The sequence below is a fragment of the Narcine bancroftii genome, chromosome 5 (assembly GCF_036971445.1).
Source record: "Narcine bancroftii isolate sNarBan1 chromosome 5, sNarBan1.hap1, whole genome shotgun sequence".
Classification (NCBI taxonomy): domain Eukaryota; kingdom Metazoa; phylum Chordata; class Chondrichthyes; order Torpediniformes; family Narcinidae; genus Narcine; species Narcine bancroftii.
Window position 1 is genome coordinate 67,409,317 of NC_091473.1, and position 22,882 is coordinate 67,432,198.

At 39.6% G+C, this 22,882-nt stretch overlaps 1 protein-coding gene across 5 annotated transcripts in view; it reads left to right on the forward strand.

The window, feature by feature from the left end:
• The window catches only part of atf6 (activating transcription factor 6), a 462,472-nt gene that overhangs the window by 257,388 nt on the left and 182,202 nt on the right, over positions 1-22,882 (forward strand). For all 5 annotated transcript variants that reach the window (XR_011357594.1, XM_069937692.1, XM_069937693.1 and 2 more), the window contains exon 15: positions 20,541-20,625. Coding sequence is in view for 4 of the 5 variants with exons in the window: in XM_069937692.1 (XP_069793793.1) it covers positions 20,541-20,625 (85 nt within the window). In the remaining variant the exon portion in view is untranslated. The remainder of the gene's footprint in view (positions 1-20,540; positions 20,626-22,882) is intronic.

Sequence of the window (22,882 nt, forward strand, 5' to 3'; positions counted from 1 at the left end):
CCTTTGAAACCCCCCTCCACCCCTACCACCACACCATACTCCCAACCCACTTCTGTGCATTAAGAACATTGTTTTAAAGCAGTCGCATTCAGAACATGTCAAAATATTTGACAGCCAGTAAAATACTCAACGTGAATCTAGTGATGAAAAAGCAGGAGTATATCAACAATTTTGCACAAAGCAAGATTCCACATGAAGCAATTTTTGTAATAATGTCAAATATTGATTGAGGGAGAAGTGGTGGCCATGTCAACAGGAGAATGGGCTATAAAGTCCTGTACACTTATTAGTTCAGTGTCTCAACCAATTTCATCGAAATAATTTTAGTCTTTTTTCCTCACTTTCACATCACATGAAAGTGAATAGCATGTTTCATCATCACATTATTAAGCAGTAAATGTAATTATATTCCTCTAATTAAAAGTTGTAAAGAAATTCAGCAATTAGATTTCTTTTCATGAATATACAAGAAATATTTGCCATGATTTTTCACATTTTAGCGGCTCACCAGAGGCTTAATTGAACCGGCTCGGGAGATTCCGAGTGATGTCATGATGTTACAATGTGATGACATTATTTGGAACGTGTGGGCTTTTAAAAAGCTGCGTGTGACTGTTTGAGGAATGTCATTTATTGAACTTCGATGACTCCGTCTGATCATCTTCTCGTTCTTCATTTCACACTGTGACATAGTTACTACATTGGTGACCCCAACTGGCTCAAACAGATTTTGGACCCAACTTGGACAGCGCAGCAGTTTCGCTCAAACTGCCCGTCTTTTGGACAACTCAACCTGAAGTTTTGTTCGGGCGGGCTGAGATGCAATTGCGCATTTGTAAGATAGAAGTGGAAGCCACTAAATACTATCATGTGGTAAATGCCCTTGACCAGGACGTAGCTGATCAAGAAGTGGATTTCCTTCTTGACCGTCAGCTCTCAGCAAGTATGAAGCCCTAAAAGCCCTCCTCCGGATTTACAGTCTCTCATGATGTGAGCGAGCATGTCTCCTCCATATCGATAGTCTGGGGGACAGTACCCTTCAGAGTTAATGAGCAACATGTTGGCACTGGCAGATGGCCATAGGCCTTGATTGCTCTTCGAGCAGTTGTTTTTAGAGCATATACCAGAAGACATCCGCCTCATGTTGGCTGACGAGGTCTTTGATAACCCTTGAACAGTGGCTGCTCATGCAGATATTCTGTGGCGCACGAAACAGCAAGGTGTAAAGCCCACAGAAATTAGTTCTGCATCACACCCAAAGGCCCAGGCTCCAAGAATACCAATGACATGAGGACACTTGTTACCCTGGACAAGCATGCTCTGTGACAATGGCTATGGTGGCTGCCATACTCTACATTTGGCATGAACTCTCCCAGGTCAAATTTTTCATTGTCATGGGTGCAGAGATTAGTGTCCTTCCTCCTTCAGGCTTTGACACCCGTATCAGGAGTGCAGGTCCAGCACTCACTGCAGTGAATAACAGTTTGATTCGTATGTACAGCACATGGACTATACCTCTAAAATTCAGCGACACTAAGTTCATATGGAAGTTCATTCTTGGTGGTGTGTCCCAGCCATTGGTGGGTACCAACTTTCCTCAGAGCCCACTCACTGATAGTTGTCTTAAAAGGGTGCCAGTTGGTGAACACCACAACGTTCCAGACTTCCCACCTTGGAAAAGCCAAACTACCTACCCTGCACCTAGACGCTATGGAGTACTCGAACAACGAATTCGCCAAACTTCTTGTGGATTTTCTGGACATTGTCACTCTCCAGTTCTCCATTTCCACACCCAAACATGACATCACACACCTCATCATCACCCAAGGACCTCCTCTACATGCCCGAGCCCGACACCTGCTGCCCAACAAGTTGTGGCTTGCAAAACAAGAGTTCCACAAAATGGAGGAACCTGGTCTGATAGCCCGTGGGATTCTCTGCTACGTATGGTACCCAAAGCCACAGGAGGCTAGATACCTTGTGGGGATTGCAGGCGTCTCAACAAGACTACCGCTGCGGACCACTACCCTGTGCCCCATATACAGGACTTTACAGCTAATCTTCATGGGGCCAGGATGTTTTCTAAAATTTACTTGTTGCATGGTTACCATCAAATATCTGTAAACCTGGAGCATGTGCCTAAGACCGCCTTCATAACATCATTTGGCCTCTTCAAATTTTTGAGAATGTATTTTGGGCTCAAAAATGGTGCACAAACATTCCAGTGACTGATGGACGCAGTGGGGTGTGGCATGGACTTCCTTTTTGTATACTTGGACAATTTACTCGTCATCAGCCACTCCCACAAAGAGCACCTGCAGCATCTGAGTTTACTCTGCCACCTACAGGAGTTAGGGCTCACTGTGAACCCTGCCAAGTGCAAATTCGGCTAGTTTTCTATTGAGTTCTTGGGACATCAGATCGGCAGCCAGCGTGTCATCCCATTGTCTAGCTAGGTGGAAGCCATCCTCAAATTCACGAGGCCTGATACCATCAAAGGACTCCAGGAATTTGTGGGGATGGTCAATTTCTATAGTCGCTTTCTACCCTCTGCAGCTCATATTATCAAACCCCTCTTCGACCTCATGTCCAGCGATGCCCAAGAACTCGAGTGGTCAAAGCAGACCAAAGACGCCCTAGTGAAGGTAACATTGCTGGTCCATCCACAAATGGATGCACCAATCGTCTTGACAATAGATGCCTCCGATACGTCAGTAGGTGGGGTCTTGGAACAGTACGCCAATGGACAATGGAAGACTAGCATTTTTAAGTAGGCACCTTGCCCTCTGGAAATGAAATACAGCACATTCTATAGGGAACTGCGGGCACTGTACCTAGCAGTCAGACACTAGCGCTATCTCGGTTTGGCCTACCCATACATGTCATCTCTGACAGAAGCCCACAATTTAATTCTGCACAATGGGATGTTTTGTCACAACTGCTGGGAATGCAGCTAAACTACATGACTGTCAACTACCTGCAGTTGAATGGCCTGGTGGAACGGTCCATGGGCACATGAAGGCTACGCTGATGACCCGTGTCCAGGGAACTAATTGGACGGACGAACTACCCTGGATCCTCCTGGAAATAAGAACAGCACCCAAGGAGGATCTCAATTCCACATCAGTAGATTTGGTTTATGGAGCCCCGCTCATTGTACCTGGAGAGTTCATGCCCGCAGTGCACGGACAGAAGGTGCCACTGACTGAAGTCTGAGGCAGACTGCAGGAGTGGCTTGGAAAATTGGCTCCAGTTCCCACGTTAAGGCATGGAACAACAACACCCTTCCCCAAAGGCACTCTGGGACTGTGAGTTTGTGTTTGTGTGTAGAGGTGGACATGGGCCACCCTTACAGAGGCCATATGAGGTCCCTATCAGAGTGCTACGAAACAATCATACAACTTGTGCACTGGAAAAGGGGGGCATCCAGAGACATTTACCATTTTCCAACTAAAGCCCGTTCATTTTGACCTTGATTGGCCCTTGCCACGACCCCTGATACGAAGGTGCCGACGACCGCCCAAAAGCAGTGGACAGTAATAGCACCTGAGGTTTAGCCTATCGCTGATTCTGGCTGGGGGGGGAGTGCCTACAGCGGCCCACCAGAGGCTTAATCAAACTGGCTTTGGAGGTTCTGAGTGATGTCATGATGTCACAATGCGATGACGTCATTTGGAACACGCAGGGTTGTAAAAAGCTTCATGTGACTGTTTGAGTACCGACTTTTATTGAACTTCGACTCGACTCCATCTGATCATCTTCTCGTTCTTCATTTCACACTGCGACACAGTTGCTACAACGTAATATTTATTTGAGGTATACATTTATAGAGAGAAGAAAGACTGTACAAGAAAAAGAAGCTAAATATAAGTAGGGAGTGTTTTTTTTAACAACATAATCATTAGTTAAATCATTTTTCCCAATATGAATCAAATTATTCCAATTTATAATGAACAGATGCTGTTATCTTCTCCAATTTATAAATGTCTATTTTAATTTCCTTCTAGGTGTTTAAAATTGGGCTCTCCTGTAGGGTGTCATAAAGTATCTTATCAGGTTTTTCCATCCAAACTCCCTCCATTTCTGTGAATTGATCACTTCTATTGATACCTCCATTGGTTCATATTATTTTCCATTCTTCCGCAGAAATGATCCCTCCTTTCTTTTCCCATTTTGTTTTAATGTATGAAGTTGAGTATGTTTTAAGATTTGACAGACCTTTATGTACGCAGCACATACACTTGAAATAATTTTACTGTTAGTGGCCTCTGCACAGAGACACAGACCAGCCCACAAAATTGCTGACGATTGTGCGGACCTGGGTATGACACTGGCCTTCATCCCAGGTGACCTCCCACATGGTGAGAAAATGGGGAAACTGTGTCGGGAATTCTGGCCAATCCTAGGCCGGCAATCCGATGACGCGGGGCCCTGACGTCAGCACCTGAGGCCCATATAAACGCATGGCCAGTGCAATAAATCTGTCTCGACTTCAAGGCTTTGGTGTGTATGTCATTCTTCTCCATGCCAGTGTAGTGCAAAAGCTACATTGGTGACATCGACATATCCAACTGGCAGTTGGATCCGAAGATGACAGATCAGGCAGAGCCAGCAACTATCCACACGATCTCACTCAGGCTCCCATTGTTTTGGGTGTTGCAGGCACATGTGTGGTTCGAGCAGGCCGAGGCTCATTTCTAGCTTCAACATGACACCACTGCCGACATCCACTACTCCTACATCTTGAGTGCACTTGATCATGACACAGCAGCAAGGGTCGCAGCCTCCGGAGCAAGGCAAATACGCGGCCCTCAAAAATCCCCAGCATGAGTGTGCCGTACGATTGGATTGGGGGACAGGGCCCCGTCCACCCTAATGAGTAGGTGTTCGCTTTGATCGAGGACCAAAAGCCTTGCCTGCTCTTTGACCAGATCTTTCTGGTGCAGCTTCCTGGCAATATCCAAATCTTATTCATGGACAAGAACTTCAAAGACCCTCAGAGGGTAGCAGCCTGGGCGGATATGCTCTGGAGAGCGAAGGAGGACACCAGTGCCATCGTAGACCACATCAGCAAGTCCCACGAACAGCCGCCTGCGAGACCCACGAACAGCCGCCTGCGAGACCCAAGACCAGCAGAGAGACAAGTTAATTCTGCTACTATCATCAGTGGAGGCCCATCATTGCCGCCCATCCTGCGGGCGGCAATGAAAGCTTTGATAGCTGCGGTGGTTGGTCCATGTGATAGCCTCCTCTACGTTTGGGATTCCTTGTCAGACAGGCATTTCCTGGTTGACATTAGTGCCGAGATAAGCGTCCTCCCCTGCAGGCCTCGATACCCACAACGGCAACCAGGGCCCAGCACTGAGGCCGGCCAAAAGCTCCTCTATCTGGACTTTTGATATCCGCACTATCCCCTTTCGTTTTGGCAACAGCCACTTTACATGGACTTGAACCCTCACAGCAGTGATACAACCGCTCCTGGGAGCTGATTTCCTTCATGCCTACTGCCTGCTTGTTGACATCAAGGGATGGCGCTTGGTGCACCCCAGAACTTTTCAGACTCTACCTCTGGAGGAAGTCAAACTACCCACACTCCACCATAACTCTAACGCTTTCAGACAACGAATTTACTCGCATCTGGTGGAGTTCCCCTCAGTAGTGGTGCCACAGTCCTCTGCAGCCAAGCCAAAGCACGGGGGTAGGGCAGCACATTTTGACCGAGTGTCTCCACTCCACGCCAAGGCACACCGACTCCCTCTCAATAAGATCAGCCTAGCCAAGGAAGAGTTTAAGAAAATGGAGGAACTAGAGCTTATGCGGCGCTCCGACAGTCCCTGGGCCTCCCCCCTCCACAATGTGACAAAAGCAATGGGGGGGGTGGAGGCTATGTGGTTACATTTTTAACTCTCCTTGGTGCATGCGCGCAAGAAGAAACATGACTGTGCATGGCCTTCGGCCCCCGGGACTCCGCAAATTGACAGGTAAGTACTACTATGTCCCTTCCCTTTTTGTGAATTATTCCCCTTAATTTGTCCTCCATTTGTGGGTGTATGGCCTACATTTCCAAATGGAGGACAAATCAACGTCCGGCTTGAGGTGGCGCCGGATGGAGGACGGAGTCCTCAAAATCCGGACTGTCCAGCCTAAATCCAGACGTCGGGCCACCTTACAGTGTCCCTTCATATGGCGAATTCACTAAGTTTGAACCAACTGCTACTGTAACCTTAATGATCACCAGCTTTGTACAACAATAAATAGGCAACAGAATGTTTGCAATATGTACTTTGATGGAAGGAGCTTGGCAGTTCTTATGCAAAACAGCTGTGACACAGTAACATCTTTGCTGATGTGGCTGATTTGATAAGATTCAATTTTGGACAGCTGTCTGGCTTGAGCATTTCAATTCCAAGTGTATGCAACCATTTGTACAAAGATATACCAGACACACAAAAACAAAGCATTTTTGAAAATTCAAATTTGTCAAATGCTAACAAAGCTGGCATTTATTGTTCACCACTGATTTGCCTGAATAAGGTGGCTGAAAGTCATCTTGAATGACTTTTAGCCCTTTTGATGAATATACTCGCTAAGAGTCTGTTGGCAGTGAATAGACATGAAAAAAAAACATGGCATCACTTATACTGTTTTCATACATTTCATTCTGGAATACTGATTTCTTTACTGGTGTTAACTATGCAGAAATGCAAGAAACATTTATTTCTGCAAGAAAACAAAAGAACAGCACTCCAGATGTATACAGCAGTGATCAAGCCTTGGGACAGAATGAAAACTTTCTCTTCCAACAATATTTTTCAAATTGCTCCTCAAGCAATTGCACACTATGACTGCAGAAGTAATAAAATGCTTTCCATGCCACATATAAGAGTGAGATAGTGCTAATTTGACAAGACCTAACACAACTTCTGGAATATTAAAGGAATGCAGCTCTTCCACTTGCCATGAATAAAAGTTACTGGCAATCACCAAGGTTATAATTTTTATATCACCCTCACTTCAGGGAGGGAGTTACTGGAAAAAGAGTAAATTTTACACAAAGCTTTCCAATTTAACATACACATCATTGGGTCATATTCTTCTGCACATGATGTTCACAAAGTTAATATGTTTTCTATTATTCAATATGTTGTTAATCAAAGCTGTGAAAATCCTCTGGGCAAAATTGAAAAAATGCCTTTTATCCAACAAAATCTATTAAGATACAAGCCAACTGGAATATTTTTCCACAAGTATGATTTTTTTTGTAAGCATGCATCTTAAGGGTGTGAACTCAAACCAGGGTTAGTTAAGTTTTAAATCAAAATTCATTCGTGATTAAAATAATAGTTTTCTGTGTTTCCAAGAAGCATTTCTAACAATCTTTTAAAGACATTGTTTGTAAAGCTTTGTAATCAGGTACCTGTAAAGTCTCGCAGGATTATATTTGTCTGTTTGTTCAAGACCCAGTACACATGATTTTTTAAAAGATGGCACCAAAGAGAGGGTTTCTTCTTCTTCAGAAGAAGAACCTGTAGACTTTTCTCGCGGACTCTGGGTCTATTGTCAACTTCACCGTCAGAGTAGGGATGTGTGCGTGTTTCTTAAAGGGGAAATGTATGTGTTGGAAATGTCTTTTAATAGGGAGAAGTTATGACAATATTTAGAAAATTGGGAAGATATTGTTAAACAATATTTGTGTGAAAAATGGTATGGATAAAACAGTAAAGTTTATTAGTCTTAATATTAACAGGATAAATGGGAAGGTGAAGAGAAAGAGGGTCTAAAAGAAATTTAATATGTATATAATCTTTTTGCAGGTAAAATATTCTTACCAAATTTGAACATGATAAATTAAAAAGAGGATGGGTGGGCAAATAATATAATTTTCTTTTGGTTCAAAGGCAAGAGGGGTGGCTATTCTAATTGGAGAAGCATGGACGTTTATGAATATTTATGCCCCAAATTATGACGATGAAGCCTTTATGAAGGACATCTTAAAAACAGCAGAGGGAAGACAAAATATGTTAGTTGGAGGAAACTTTAATTTCTGCTTGGATCCAATACTAGATAAATTGGCAAGAACAATAATGAGGGTGAAAGCAGCAAAAACCACAATTTCATCTATGAAAGATCTAAATCTTATTGATGTATGGAGGAAAGTAAATCCCACAGAGCGAGACTACTCTTTTTACTCAAGGGTGTATTACTCACATACAAGGATTGACTTATTTTTAATATCTTCCCAGTTAAAAAGTAGAGTAATAAAACCAGAATATCTATCACATAATTTTCCATTAATATTAACTATAACAACAATGGAAAAGCAAGAGAATGTAGACAGATGGCATTTCAATACTACATTGCTTAAAAGAACAGACTTCTGCAAATTTATAAAGTGACGAATAGAAATATTTTGTGAAACTAATCTGCTGTATACTAATAATAGTTTTCTGATATGGAACATGCTTAAAGCATATTTAAGGGGACAAGTTATATCTTACATGAAGAATCTTAAGAGGGAACATATGGCAGAAGTAAACAGTTTCGAAAAGGATATTAAAGAATAAGGAAAAAAATAAAGGACAAGACTACAAGAAGAATACAGATTACTAGAGAATAAAAAGCTAAGATATAGTACAATACGATCATATACGACAGAAAAAAGCTATATTAAAAGCTAAGCAACAATATTATGAGTTGAGTGAATGGGTGCACAAATTTTAGTTCGCCAGATTAAAACGGAGCGGTCATCAAGAATGATAAATGCTATAAAAAACAGAAACAGACACTCTATATAAGCAAAAATAAATTGATGACATTTTTAAGACAATATTACACTAAACTATACAAATCAGAATTATTAGGAGATGAGAATGAAATGGAAGAATTTTTGCTGAATGTCAAACTTCCAAGGCTGGAAGAGATGAAAGGATAGAATTAGATACTCCCTTCACAAGGGAAGAAATTGAAAAGGCCCTGGGCACCCTACAGGCTAATAAGTCACTGGGAGAGGATGGATTTCCACCTGAGATTTATTGAAAATTCAAAGAATTATTAATGCTCCTTTTAATGGATGTCCTGGATCAAGCTATGGAAACACAGCCCCTCACAGAGTCATTCTCAACTATGATTATTACAGTGTTACCAAAAAAGTATACTAACCCATAAAAAACTTTGTCATACAGACCAATATCCCTGTTAAATGCTGATTATAAGATACTAGTGAAAGCATTGGCTAATAGGCTAGGACAATACTTGCCAAAACTGATACATGCAGACCAAACAGAATTTGTTAAAGGAAGGCATTCCTCAAATAGTCTAGGAATATTATTTAATATAATACATATGACTAAATCTGAATGAAATCCAAGTATTACTGTCTCCCTAGATGCAGAAAAGGCATTCGACCATTTAGAATGGACCTTTTTATTTAAAGCACTGGAAAAATTTGGTATAGGCAGAACATTTATAAATTGGATAAAAATTTTATACCATAAACCACAAGCTAAAATAATAACAAATAATCAGATGTCGGTGGTGTTCCCCTTGAGTAGATAGAGCAGACAGGGATGCCTCATGTCCCCAGTCCTTTTTACTTTAGTGATTGAACTGCTGACAGAGATAATAATATAATGGATATAAAGGGCGTCAAAGTCAGGCAAGAAGATCACAAATTAGTCAATTCATCGATGATGTGCTATTGTATCTATCAGAGTTGGCTAAATCTTTGGAAAAATAAGAAAGAATACCAGGCTACAAAATAAATATGTAGAAAAGTGAGATAATGCCATTAACAAATTTTGAAATTGAAAGATACCAAAAAGGAAGTAAATTTAAATGGAAGACGGGTAGAATAAAATATCTTGGAATAGCAACTGACAATAACTTACAAAATCTGTACAAACTAAATTATGTTCCTCTTCTTCGGAAGATAGAAGAAACCGACAGAAATGGAGAGTCTTACTGGTACTTTGGTGGGAAGGGTTAACTGTATCAAAATGAAAGAGATGCTGAGACTGCAAAACCTTTTTCAATCACTGCCTATCCAATTACCCAAAAACTTTTTAAGCTACTAATTAACCACATGAGACAGCTCCTATGTAATAATAAGGTACTGTAGCAGTACTGTACAGTGGGCAGAACCAGCACAAACAGCTCCTGTCTTGCGACAGCTAGACACAACAGCCTCCTATCTACTGTCAACTAACCACTACAGTCACGAGGCATAGTGACTCAGCAGCACCAGTATCTACTGAGAAGCCCTGGCCTACTCAACATAGCTATGTCATGAGGTCGTTAGCACTTCAGATGTCATGACGCCAGGTCACATGTTGTATGTCTGTATTAAGCCTGATAACACTGTAATAAACGCTCTTCTATTCACTGGCTGATAACTTCAGGTGTGATCTCGTTATTTCAACACGATGGCTTTAGGCTGGGAGGACCTAGACTTCCAGATTTAAAAAATTATTACCTAGCTGCACAGGCTAGATTTCTCACAGTCTTGGGTTCAAATGGGCATGTTTTCATTGGAGGAGGGGGAAGCAAAGGATTTTATCCATAAATAGAGTTTGAAATCATTAAAGTAAAAACTGGATAACCCCATTCTAATACACATGATTAAAACGTGGCAAGAAGTTAATGAATGTATAGCAAAATAAAAGTAGGGATATCAATAAAAGGCCCATTATGTAAAAAACTTGTTATTGCCTATTAATATGGGCAATGGAATATTAAATTCATAGTATGACAAAGGTATAAGATATATTAAGGATAGTTAGATGGAAGAAACTCTTATGTCCTTTGAACAATTAAAACACAAATAAGGAGCGGCCAATGAGACCTTCTTCTGTTTTCTCCAGCTTAGATTGTTCTTAAGAGAAAGATTGGGATTAATGTTGACCCCATCTGAAATTAATGAAACTGAACGAATGGTTTGGATGGGGAATACATTGAAATTTATAACAAAAATGTACGAAGCTCCAGAGCGAAAGTCTAAAACCAGGGTTGCGGAATTCAAAGGAAATCTGGGAGTCGGACTTGGGTCTGGTGATTTCAGAAAGAAGCTGGTCAGATTGGTGTAAGGACATCATGACATCAGTTATAAATGCAAGATATGGACTGGTTCAGTATAATTTTTTTTACATCACAAAAGTTACACAGATCAAAAGCCAAAATTTTAGAGATATGTTTCAGATGTGGGACTGAGACAGGAACTTTTCTACATGCCACATGCATGAAAGTGAGGTCATTTTGGCAAGAAATCACAAAAGAAATTAACCAAGATATCAGGAATGGCCTTCACGGGTGAGCCGGAACTATATCTATTAGGTAATTTCATGGGAATTAGCAACAAATTGACCAAATATCAAATCGCATTTATAAAACTGGCGGTAGCAAAAAAAATATCGCGATCACTTGGAAGTCCAACTCCCCTCTACTCAGCATGATGGACTGTGGAAATGAACAGCTGTAAACCTATATAAAAAAATGACATGAAGAATAAATATGACACTTGGTAAAGGTCTGGAAGGCATACCTGGACCACATAGAGGCCCAAATAAGGAATAAAAAAGGGTATAAATGTAACTATTATATATAAAATGTAGTTTCCCCAACTGTGCTCTGTATACTTAAAATATATGTAAGCTCTGACAGTGGGGGAGGAACTATTTTGTTTTTGTTTGTTGTGTTTGTGAGAAAAAGTTTAATATATTGTTTATTTAAAATGTTACCATGTATAATTTTGGAAAAAAAAATTTTTAAAAAGCCAGTTCACACCAGTTAGGTTCAGATTACGATATTTTGTCAGAGGACATACATGACATCACAGACAACCCTGATATTATTTTTGTGTGCAAGGCAGAATTATCACTTATTAGTACATAATCTTTGATCTGAAATTCTGAAAACTGGAACCTTTGAAAACCGAACATTTTTTCCATAGATGTTGTCTTCACAGCAAAGCTCACATTTGATGCTAAACATGACCCACCCCGGTCCAGTGCCGTTGTTTCAGTGCTCCTACCAGTCAGACATGCCTGCTGCTCACAGACTTTGAAGACTGTGAAAATATCAATAAGAGCTGCAGTATCCCTTATGGTTAACAGAGAGAAGCAGAAAAGAAAGCATCTGTCATTATTGATAGCGCAGAAAGTAGAGTTAATGCAGAAGTTTGATTGTAGTGCATCTGTGTGGTGTCTTATTGAATATTATTGTGTGGGAACTACCACCATATATGACTTAAAGAAGCAGAAAGTATAAGATTAGTTTATTTGCAGATGATGTTGCAATGTATTTGACTGAACCAGAAAGGTCATTAAGTAAATTGCATTTAACATTAAAAAAATATGGTGTAATATCTCCATCCTCAACATCCATTGGAGCGCTTTCATCCCTAACGTCGAAGTACTCGAGATGGCAGAGGTCGACAGCATCGAGTCCACGCTGCTGAAGATCCAGCTGCGCTGGGTGGGTCACATCTCCAGAATGGAGGACCATCGCCTTCCCAAGATCGTGTTATATGGCGAGCTCTCCACTGGCCACCGTGACAGAGGTGCACCAAAGAAAAGGTACAAGGACTGCCTAAAGAAATCTCTTGGTGCCTGCCACATTGACCACCGCCAGTGGGCTGATATCGCCTCAAACCGTGCATCTTGGCGCCTCACAGTTTGGCGGGCAACAACCTCCTTTGAAGAAGACCGCAGAGCCCACCTCACTGACAAAAGGCAAAGGAGGAAAAACCCAACACCCAACCCCAACCAACCAATTTTCCCCTGCAGCCGCTGCAACCGTGTCTGCCTGTCCCGCATCGGACTTGTCAGCCACAAACGAGCCTGCAGCTGACGTGGACTTTTTACCCCCTCCATAAATCTTCGTCCGCGAAGCCAAGCCAAAGAAAGAAATAAATTATGATAAAAGTGAAATAGTGCCTATAGTAAAGGCAGATTATGAGTAGTGTAAAAAGGAAAGTCAATTTAAGTGGGAGAAAAGTGCAATTGAATATTTAGGTATTAAAATTGATAACAATTTAAATAATTTATTTAAATTGAATTTTACAACATTGCTTAAGAAAGTAGAAGATTTACAGAAATGGAAGGAACTACCTATAACATTAATAGGAAGGGTTAATTGAATAAAAATGAATATATACCCTAGACTGCAGTATTTATTTCAAATGCTACCTATATTTATACCATCAAGTTTTTTTCAAGAATTAAATAAGTATGTAAGGAAATTTATTTGGAAAGGAAAAATGGCAAAAATTGCATTAGAAAAATTAACATGGAGATTTGAATTAGGAAGACTACAATTACCAAATTTTAAAAATTATTATAGAGCACCACAAATGAGGTTTTTCTTTATTTTTTTTTTCAAGAAGGAGAGAGGCCAGCATTGGTTCATATAGAAACAAATAAAATAGAAGATAAGTTGAAGAATTTTATATATAAATGGAATGATAAGCTTTTTATTGGAAATAGGGATATTTCTTTGTTAAAACATTTCTAAAATATGAAATAAAATACATTTAGGAATAGGAATAAGACATTTTCAGATACCTGTAGTAGGAATGATATTGAGTCAGAATCAGCTTATTCCTTTTACAATAAATAATAAACCTTTTGATATTTGGTTTAACAAAGGAATTAAGACAATAAAAGATTGTTTTCAAGGTTCAACCTTAATGACATTTGAGCAATTGAAAAGTAAGTATGAAATACAAAACAATACTATATTCTTTTATTATCAGTTAAAGGCATAATTAAGAGAAAATTTAGGTCCAGATTTGATATTACCTGAACAAAGTTATTTGGAACAATTAATTATAGATATAAATATTAAAAAGTTTATTTCAATTATGTATACAATTTTGCAAAAAGGAATGAATAAACCAAGAGTTCATTAGTCAAGACAAAGATAGGAGAAAGATTTAAAATAAATATTCAAGAGTAAACTTGGTTAAAACTTTGTAAGGATAGTATGACTAATACAATTAAAGTCCTGTATAAAATGGTACAATTTAATTTTTTACATAAAATTACTCCACAGAAATTAAATGGATTAAATTCTAATTTTTCAGATAAATGTTTTAGATGGAATTAAAAAATAGGTACTTTTTTACATTCTATGTGGGAATGTTCAAAATTAAGACCCTTTTGGACAGAATTGGGTTTATTTTTGGAAAGAGTTACAAAAGTCAAGTTTCCTCAAGATCCAATTTTTTTTCTTGGAAATATTTTTGACACAGAATTGAAATTGAAATTAAATAAATATCAGAAAGAATTTGTTAAAATAGTCCTAACGGTGGCCAGAAAATGTGTGGTAATAACTTGGAAATCAGATGTGTATTTGGAAATGGGTAGATAGCATACGGAAATAGGTTGTTGTATACCATTGAAAAAAATTACATATAATTTATGTAACAAATTTGAAATTTTTGACAAAATTTGGGAAACATATTTACAAATTGTAGGAATTAAGTTGTAATGACCCAACCTGAACCTTCTGACTTCTAAAATCGAGAAAATTAAAATATGTTAGGTTTTATTTGATAGTTTTAGAAAGTTTTTATAAATATTATCCAGATATTTTCTTTCTTCTTTTTTCTTTTCTGTTAGGTTGATGGGAGGAAGGGGACGATGGGAGGGGGAAATTTTTAAAAAATCACTAGGTATTAATTTTTTCATTATCTTCATATGAAATTGATGTATGTTTTTTAATGCATATGTGAAATTAAATAAAATTTTCAAAAAAAGAAGCAGAAAGATAAGTTGTTGAATTTTTTCAGTGATGGTGATGACCGGAAACCACACACCCCCACCCCCTCCTCGCCAGCACGGCCACAACCCCCCACCATGTCCAGTGCTTCCCGTCCAGAGACCCTTCTAGACAGAGTGTCTTTGTTTTGTGCAAATCTGAAATCAGCACAATTACTTCACACACCATCATTACTATTATTTGAAAAATTCTGAATTCTGAAAAGTATCTGGTCCCAAGGGTTTTGGATAAAAGATTATGTCCCTGTAATGAAACAAAATGTACACAACATACACATGTAAACAAATAAAGAGATATAAACATAAAGAAATGTAAACAACTGCAACACAGAGAGATTTTAAAAATTCAATAAAGTGTAAAATTAAGAGTGCTTAAATGAGTCCCTGATTTAGTTTGTTGTTGAGGAGTTTAACGGTGTGGTGCCAACAGATATATAAAGTTGACTTGCAACAAGCAGAGAGACATTTTCACAATCAGTGACCCAGCCCCCCAACCACGACACAATAATTTCCTCCCCTATTGATTGTTAAGATGATTGCATTGTGTATGCTGATTTCTCTTCATACAATTCAGATGTCACCAGGAAATTCACATAAATTTTTACCCTCCTCTACTCACTTTACACCTATGTCTGTGTAGCTCGGTACAACAACACGGTACAAATTCGGTGACGATAGTATGGTAGTGGGTTGTGTAAAAAGGGACGATGAGTTAGCTTACAGGAGGGAGATTTAAAACTTGACTGAATGGTGTACTAACAACAACCTCACACTTAGTCACCAAAATCAAGGAGCTGATTGTTGATGTTGACTTCAGGATGGGAAAACCAGAGGTGTAAGATTCAGTGATTAATGGGAGAATCAGAGATGAAAAGGATGAGCGAATTTAAGTTCTTGGAAATCACGACCTTGGGGATCTTTCCTGGAGCCAACATACTAATGGCATTGTGAAGAAAGCACGTTTGTGGAGGTTTGGTATGACACCAGAATCCCTGTCAAATTTCTACAGATGTGTAGTGGAAAGTGTGCTGACCAGCTGCATCACCGTCTGGTATGAGGACATTAATACCCCTGAGTGTAAAGCCCTGCAAAAGGTAGTGGATACAGCCCAGGGCCTCACAGGCAAAACCCTCCTTCATATCAAAAATATCTATCGGGAATGCTGCCATCAGGAAAGAGATACAGGTGCTACCAAGACAAGCTGTTCAGGAACAGCTGCTATCCCTCCATCATCGGAATCAGACTCCTCAACAATAAACTCAGTCAGGGACTCATTTAAGAACTCTTACTTTTGCACCTTTTTTTTCTTTCTGTATTGCACAGTCAATTTGTTTGCATTTCTTTATTTGTTTACATCTGTGCATTGTATACAGTTTTTTTTGCACTACCAATAAGTGGTAATTTTGCCTCGCCCGCAGAAAGAAGAATCTCAAGGTTGTATGTGGTGTCATGTATGTACTCTGACAATAAATCTGAAATTATTTCCACTGAGTTAATTTCCATGTTTCCATTTCCTTTCCATCCAAAATATGCCAAAGTTGGGACTCAATGGGCTGAATGACCTTCCATGCTATAATAATGTCAGAGTATCAGGAGAAAAATGGTACATTCAATACTTCAACACAGTGGAGGAAATTGTTGCCCCATCTCTTCAAGTTGTTTATTTAGAAAGGGAATGGGGATGATGCTCCTCAGATAACAGATAAAACTGGAGATTTTGGAATAAAAACAGGAAACATGAATGGATGGGAGACTGGGCAGGAAATAGGCTCATAGTTTCTGGGGTTCAATGAAAAAACCAAAAGTTATCATTCTTGGATATATTTTTGGACAAGATAATGGCCAACTGAACACTGGCATAATAAGCCAATGCACATTTTCAGATTCATTGTCAGAATTATCACTTATTGGCCATGCAAAAAAACTGATTCAACGTACACATGGGTGCAGAAAATAAATGTCTGGAATAACTCAGCAGATTGAGCTGGATCTGTGCAGCACACGGATGGCAATCATTTCAGGCTATGACACTGCAACAAGTCATCCCTTTGCCCTACACAGATGCTGCTTGACATGCTGAATTCTTCCAGAAATTTAATTTTTGGTTCAAAATTCCAGCAACTGCAGTGTCTTGCATCTCTCTAGAGTATTGGTATTCTTTCTCTTTACAAATGCATTTTAAGCTATATTACTTGCCCTTGTAATGTCACAACAACACCTCAAATCTAGCAAATTGGATTATCTCCCAAACCTTCAAGATTCCTTTTTTGCCATGATATACAAATTTGTTTTTCTTTCTTTTCTCATACATGAGGAGATAGAAGAGTCCACTACTCCTATCAAGACCTGAAATGAAAATAAAAGAGAGTCCTTTCAGAGAAATCGAGTGTCCATGGATCCTGCTACTTCTACCTCCTGCACCCACATAACCTCCATCGCCACATGGCCTCATGTCTGATCCAGCAGTGAACCCAAGCTCCTGGTTCTGATCCTCCTTCAGACAACCAGGGAGCAGTCAACACCCAAGGTTTTGCTCACCATCGGTACCCTTGTGAATCCCAGTCCTGATATCCAGTTACTAGAAGCCACTCACCAGCAGCCCCCAGCCTAATGTGAGTCCTTCAGCCACCAGTTCCACGCTGCTCCTCTGCTGTAGTTTCCTATCCTGTGGGTCCTCTCCAAGACTTTGCATTCTTGGCGGATATTGTGTTCTGCTCTGATGCCCTGGGTCAGTCTGCTGCTTCCTTTCGTCTTGCCATTCTCGATGTCAAGGCAGCCAAGAATGGGTGCCACCATCTTGGGTGCCAGACTGTAATGGCAGCCACAATGGCAGTTCTGCCATTTTCAGTTTCAGTTGCTTTACAAAATTACCAATTCACCATTTTTGACAGAGGGACCCCATTTTGACCCACACAAACTAACGAGTGGTGTGCATTGATGTGTTAATATTGAATTTAGTGGTAGACTTTATCCTGTGTGATTTTTATTTGGTAAGTGTAAGAGAGCATGAATTGTTCCTTATCGTCTTGGAGATTAGAGCCATCAGGTACATTCAAATAACCTTGGTGCATGGCAACATCAAATCCAATAAAGCTGAGGTTTTTCGGGAGTGTGTCAATTCATATATTGACTTTGAATTAAAAAATGAAGTGGAAAGGACACCATCTCACTCATTTTAAACCTTGTACGTGGAGTTTGCATTCAACACATTTACAGCTTCAAAAATTCAAAATGTACCATTAAAGATATCTACACAAGCACCAGTTGTTCAATCCTTTGTGAATATGAGTAATTTAAAAAAACCGGCGATTGAGATCCCATGATTATGCAAATCATGGTGAAACATTAGTGTTATAATTTAATAATGCCTTCAGACTTGAACTCTATTTCTATTTTGTACCATAATGATGTATGGTATAACTAACATCACATTGTGACAATCTTTATTAAACAACTCCAAGGAGAACTTGAAGAATGCAGACAACTTGGGATAACAGGGGAGAAAGATTGTTAAAAATGAGAAAAAAATGTTATGTGGAGAGCTGCTATTTTGTTGCCTGGAAACAAGTAGTATTTATCATTCCAGTTTGGAATGGAAAATGAGAATGATTGGCAGTTGAAACACGTTTTCAATTTCTGTGCCATGTTGTAATGTGGGAAGTCGGCAGTAAATTTTATCTTTCTCCTCGTGGGATAAAGATGTTCACTTGAAATGATTTAATATTTGCAACCAATTTTCTATTGCTAAAATAATCAATTATGTGCAAGAATGAGTTAGCTTACCCAGGTTTCATGCGCATTATTCAAGTGAGGTTGAGAAAAAGTTTAAGTTGTATAGCTTTTGAATGTAATTTGTTTCCACAGACAGTTGAATGAGAATGTAAAGAAAGAAAAATATTGAACTCAGGAATTATTGTATTGTGAATTAATATTGCTAACTTCAATATTAAATCAGGATCAGGAAAAGAATTAAAGATGAAATTAGAGAGATTGAAATTTTATGTTTCCATCAGAGTTCCTCACAATTAATACATGAAATAATCTGACAGAACATTCGAAATAATTAATTATGATGGTCATAGGAGTGTCTGGTAGTCACTGGCACTCACCATGTTATTTAAAACATCTGTTGACTGTAAATGGCATGGTGCCTTCGCTTTTTGTCCACAGGAGTTACACCAGTGAGTTTCATTTGACTGGTGAAGCACAAAGTGAGATCCCAGTTTTTGATGTTTGCACATTAGTGATCATTCACTTTTCATCTGAAGTTGCTATGCCCTTTGCATGTAAATAAAGGTGTCATTTGGATAACTTTTGTCAGTTTATTTTTGCCTGAAAGCTTTTTGTGCAAACTATTCTGCAAGTTGCCCTATATTTATTTTTCTCAAAACAAGTTTCTCTATTCCTTCATGTCTTTAAAGAAACTTAGCAGCTGAATGAAATATGTTCATAAGCCATTCATCGAATTCAAAATATTGAATCAGTATTCTCCTTCTCAAAGCAGAAATGAATTGCACATGGGAAATCACTGATCACAACTGGAGCAGATGGGAAGAAATCAATCATGATTTGCATTGCTGTTAAGTGTACATGTTGACATCAAACTTCTGCAGGTGCATTGTGGAAAGTGTACTGATTGGTTGCATCACAGCCTAGTTTGGGGATTTAAATTTACAGGAACACAGAAGGCCATAGAAGATAGCAAACTTAGCCAATCTCCATCACAGGCTCTTATCTTCCATCCATTGAAGACATCTATGTGAGGCACTGCCAACATCATAAAGACCTCATCACCCTGCTCACAACCTCTTCTCATTGCTACTTTCAGGGAGAAGGTATAGAAGCTTGGTCAGCACCTGTAGATTCAAGAACTTCCCCTTGTAAAACTAATCAGGGACTGCTCTGTCACCACAAAAGTACAGTCTGCGCTAATGCAAAGGCGTTCTCTTTTATGCTAAAATATCTGAACATTTTTCTATTTATCTTTTTTCTCTTTTTAATTCAATTAAGTGCAATATTATAGTTTTTTTTTTACCAAGTACCTGATCAACTGCAGCAAGTAAGAATTTTGGTGCATATGTACAATGTATATGACAAGAAATATTATCACATGATCACTGAGGCATTCAGACCATTACAGTCAAGCAGTACTTCAATGCTCATTCCAGCAAATTAGTTTCCAAATGGTGACACCATGCTACAAGATTACTGTGTAACTGTGACGCGCTGTGGTAGCAGTAAGCAGACACTAAACACAAAAGACTGTACTACAGGCTTAATTCTGCTAAAAGTCTGTACACACCAGTTTCAGCTGTGGTGGCTCCCAAGTGACTGGCTCAGGAGGCGCCGGCTCAGGCTTATATTCAGGACAGCTGATTGACAGCCAGCCAGGTGGAGTCAGCCCCCAGTTGGTCCTTCTGCAGATACAGAGATCGCCCCCAGCAGTAGGCTAGTGGTCGTATCACCACAGTAACCAATGGACTAACTCGTAACCCAACAAGAGTCTGAGCTTTCAACGGAAGGCTGAAGAAAACTGGAGGAAAGATTAGAAACAGCTTTCATTGGTCAAAATTTAATTTAGCAGGTTGGATTAAATGAATGAAGAGAAGAATTACCCATTTTCAATAATATGAACATTGAAATGTTATTGCTAATTCATGAAATAAAGAATTTCTGAATATTCAATAAACAAAGCCAAATTATGTTCTACATTTAGAGTTGCATCTTGTAATGCATTGTAAACTTTTAAATCTGTTTGCCTTTCAGGATCATTTTTTGCTGCCAGCTATCAGCCACAACAAGACAACCAGACCAAAAATGTCTCTTGTTCTACCAGCAATGAACATTGATGGTAAGTGATGACACTTCAGGGAAGGATTAATATGGTGGACAAATATATAAGGGTTGTACCTTTGGACATTGAGGGAGAACCTGTGTGAAGTCAAGGCACACGGGACTCTTGGAGATTCAATGAAGCACAGAGAAAAACATTCCAAACGGACGAGAGAGGAGGAATGTCAATTACTGTTAATTTCTTGCACTTTATCTAAGCTTGGATATTTGTCCTTCATTTTAATACTAAATTAGACATCATGAATTATAGATCAGTTAATGAAATGTAAGTGGAGAGTACATAAAAGAATTTCATTGGTTTCTGTGAATCTTTATTGAAAAGTCCCAAAACCAGGAGGACTAGAACCGAGTAAAACAGAAGAGTCAGTTACCACCAATGTGGCCTCCGTCAGTTATGGTCGACCATGGGTACTGTGCTATTGGTAGTCAATGTGGAGTGGCTTGTCCAGGGAGCAAGCCAGGGCAGATTTGAAATGGAGATCCGTCTGTTGCCCATGAAGTGGGACCTCCCCTCTCCATGCTAATGACAGGTCCAAAGGAACATCGAAAGTCAATACAGTTTGGTGCCAGCAGCATCGTAGGAGTTGTCACGCCAGTACTGGATACAGCAGATAGCTGCCCTCGAGTCTCCGACTCCAGATTTTCCCTTGAGATTTACTCCCAAAGCCTTTCCTGTAAGTGGGTATAGCCACAAGGCAGCGGAGTTTTGAAATCGGAGTTCTCCCTCTCCTAGATGATTTATCGTCCATGGTTAATGAGCCCCATCTGCCAGGAGCAACTGGTTTCAAGGTGCCAGTGGGCCGCCTTTGACCCTTCTCTTGTCAGTGAGAACAGCTCCGTCAGGCACAAGAAATATGACACACCTGAAGGCCAGGTCTTGGTTATCAAAGGCTGTTACAGTTGCATGCCATGAAGAGCATTTGTGTAGCCATGGGAACTCATACTCACTACTATGCTTTGGCTATGACAACCTTTAGAGCCTTCATTTACCACCAATAAGTAAATCACAAAATTCTGTCAACGTGGGTGAAGTACAAAACCCAAAATGCTGGAGAAGCTTAGCAGGTCAAATAGTCTCCTTTATGTAGCAAAGGTTAAGATGCATAACCGGGGTTTTGGGCGTGAGCCCTTCACCACTGCTTTCCATTAAATCTGCTTGCCTTTTCTTTCCCCCCTCCCCCTTTTGCTATCTTTCCAAGTCTTCTTCCTACCCAGCCAACTCTCCTTCCCCTCATTGCTGTTGTCCCCTCGCTCCTTTCTCCACCTATCATCTCCTGCCCTTGCCAACCCCTTCCCACCCCCACCCCCACTCTTTTGTTTGGATGCCTACCATCATTTTCTCATCCTTTGATGAAGGGCTCAAGCCCGAAACGTCGGTTATGTATCTTTACCTTTGCTACATAAAGGACACTGTTTGACCTGCTGAGCTTCTCCAGCATCATGTGATTTTTACCAATAGCATTCTGTTAATTACCAGATCCATCTTCTTTTACTTCCCTTGATTGAGAGATGAAAATTGGTTATTAGAATAGTGTCTACATTTCAAAATTACAGTACTTCATTAGCTCTGCAACACTGTGGTCATATTAAGGTGCCATAGAAACAAAAACACACATCTTTCTTTTATTCCTCCTTCATTTGCTATTGGTTGATAGTATTCTTTCCTGAATTTTCTGTATAGTTTCTGAATCCCCTAAAGCAACAAATAGAGGCAAGTTTCCCAACTCTCTTACTTCCATTGGCAAAAGTCCACAAGTACTCTTCAGAGAAAATAAATCAGAAGTTCACTTGATAAAACTGAAGTTAAAAGATGGATTTTTTCAGAGTTATCAATGTGCTTTTATCCATCCTTATCTTTACGTCATTTCATCACTTAATCTAATCACATCATTCTTTTAGAAATTGCTACTTATTGTCTGGTTAATTGACCAAAGTTCATTACTTACAGTGGACAAGTTGAAGTTTATTTGTCACAAAATATTTAGAGCAGGTGATAAGGGTTTTCTGTGAGCAGACCAACAGGTTATTTACAACATTCATACAACTGTATAACAGTATAGGATGACAAAGAAAAGAAAGATTAATTAACACCAAACCAGGATACCATTGTTACATTGTTAAGGGGTGAAACATGAAAGTCTGCAGATTCGGTTATTGTGGTAAAAACACAGAAATGCTGGAGGAAGTCAGTCAGTCTTGCAGCATCGTGGGAGGTAAAGATATGTTACCAACGATTCAGGCCTGAACCCTTCTTC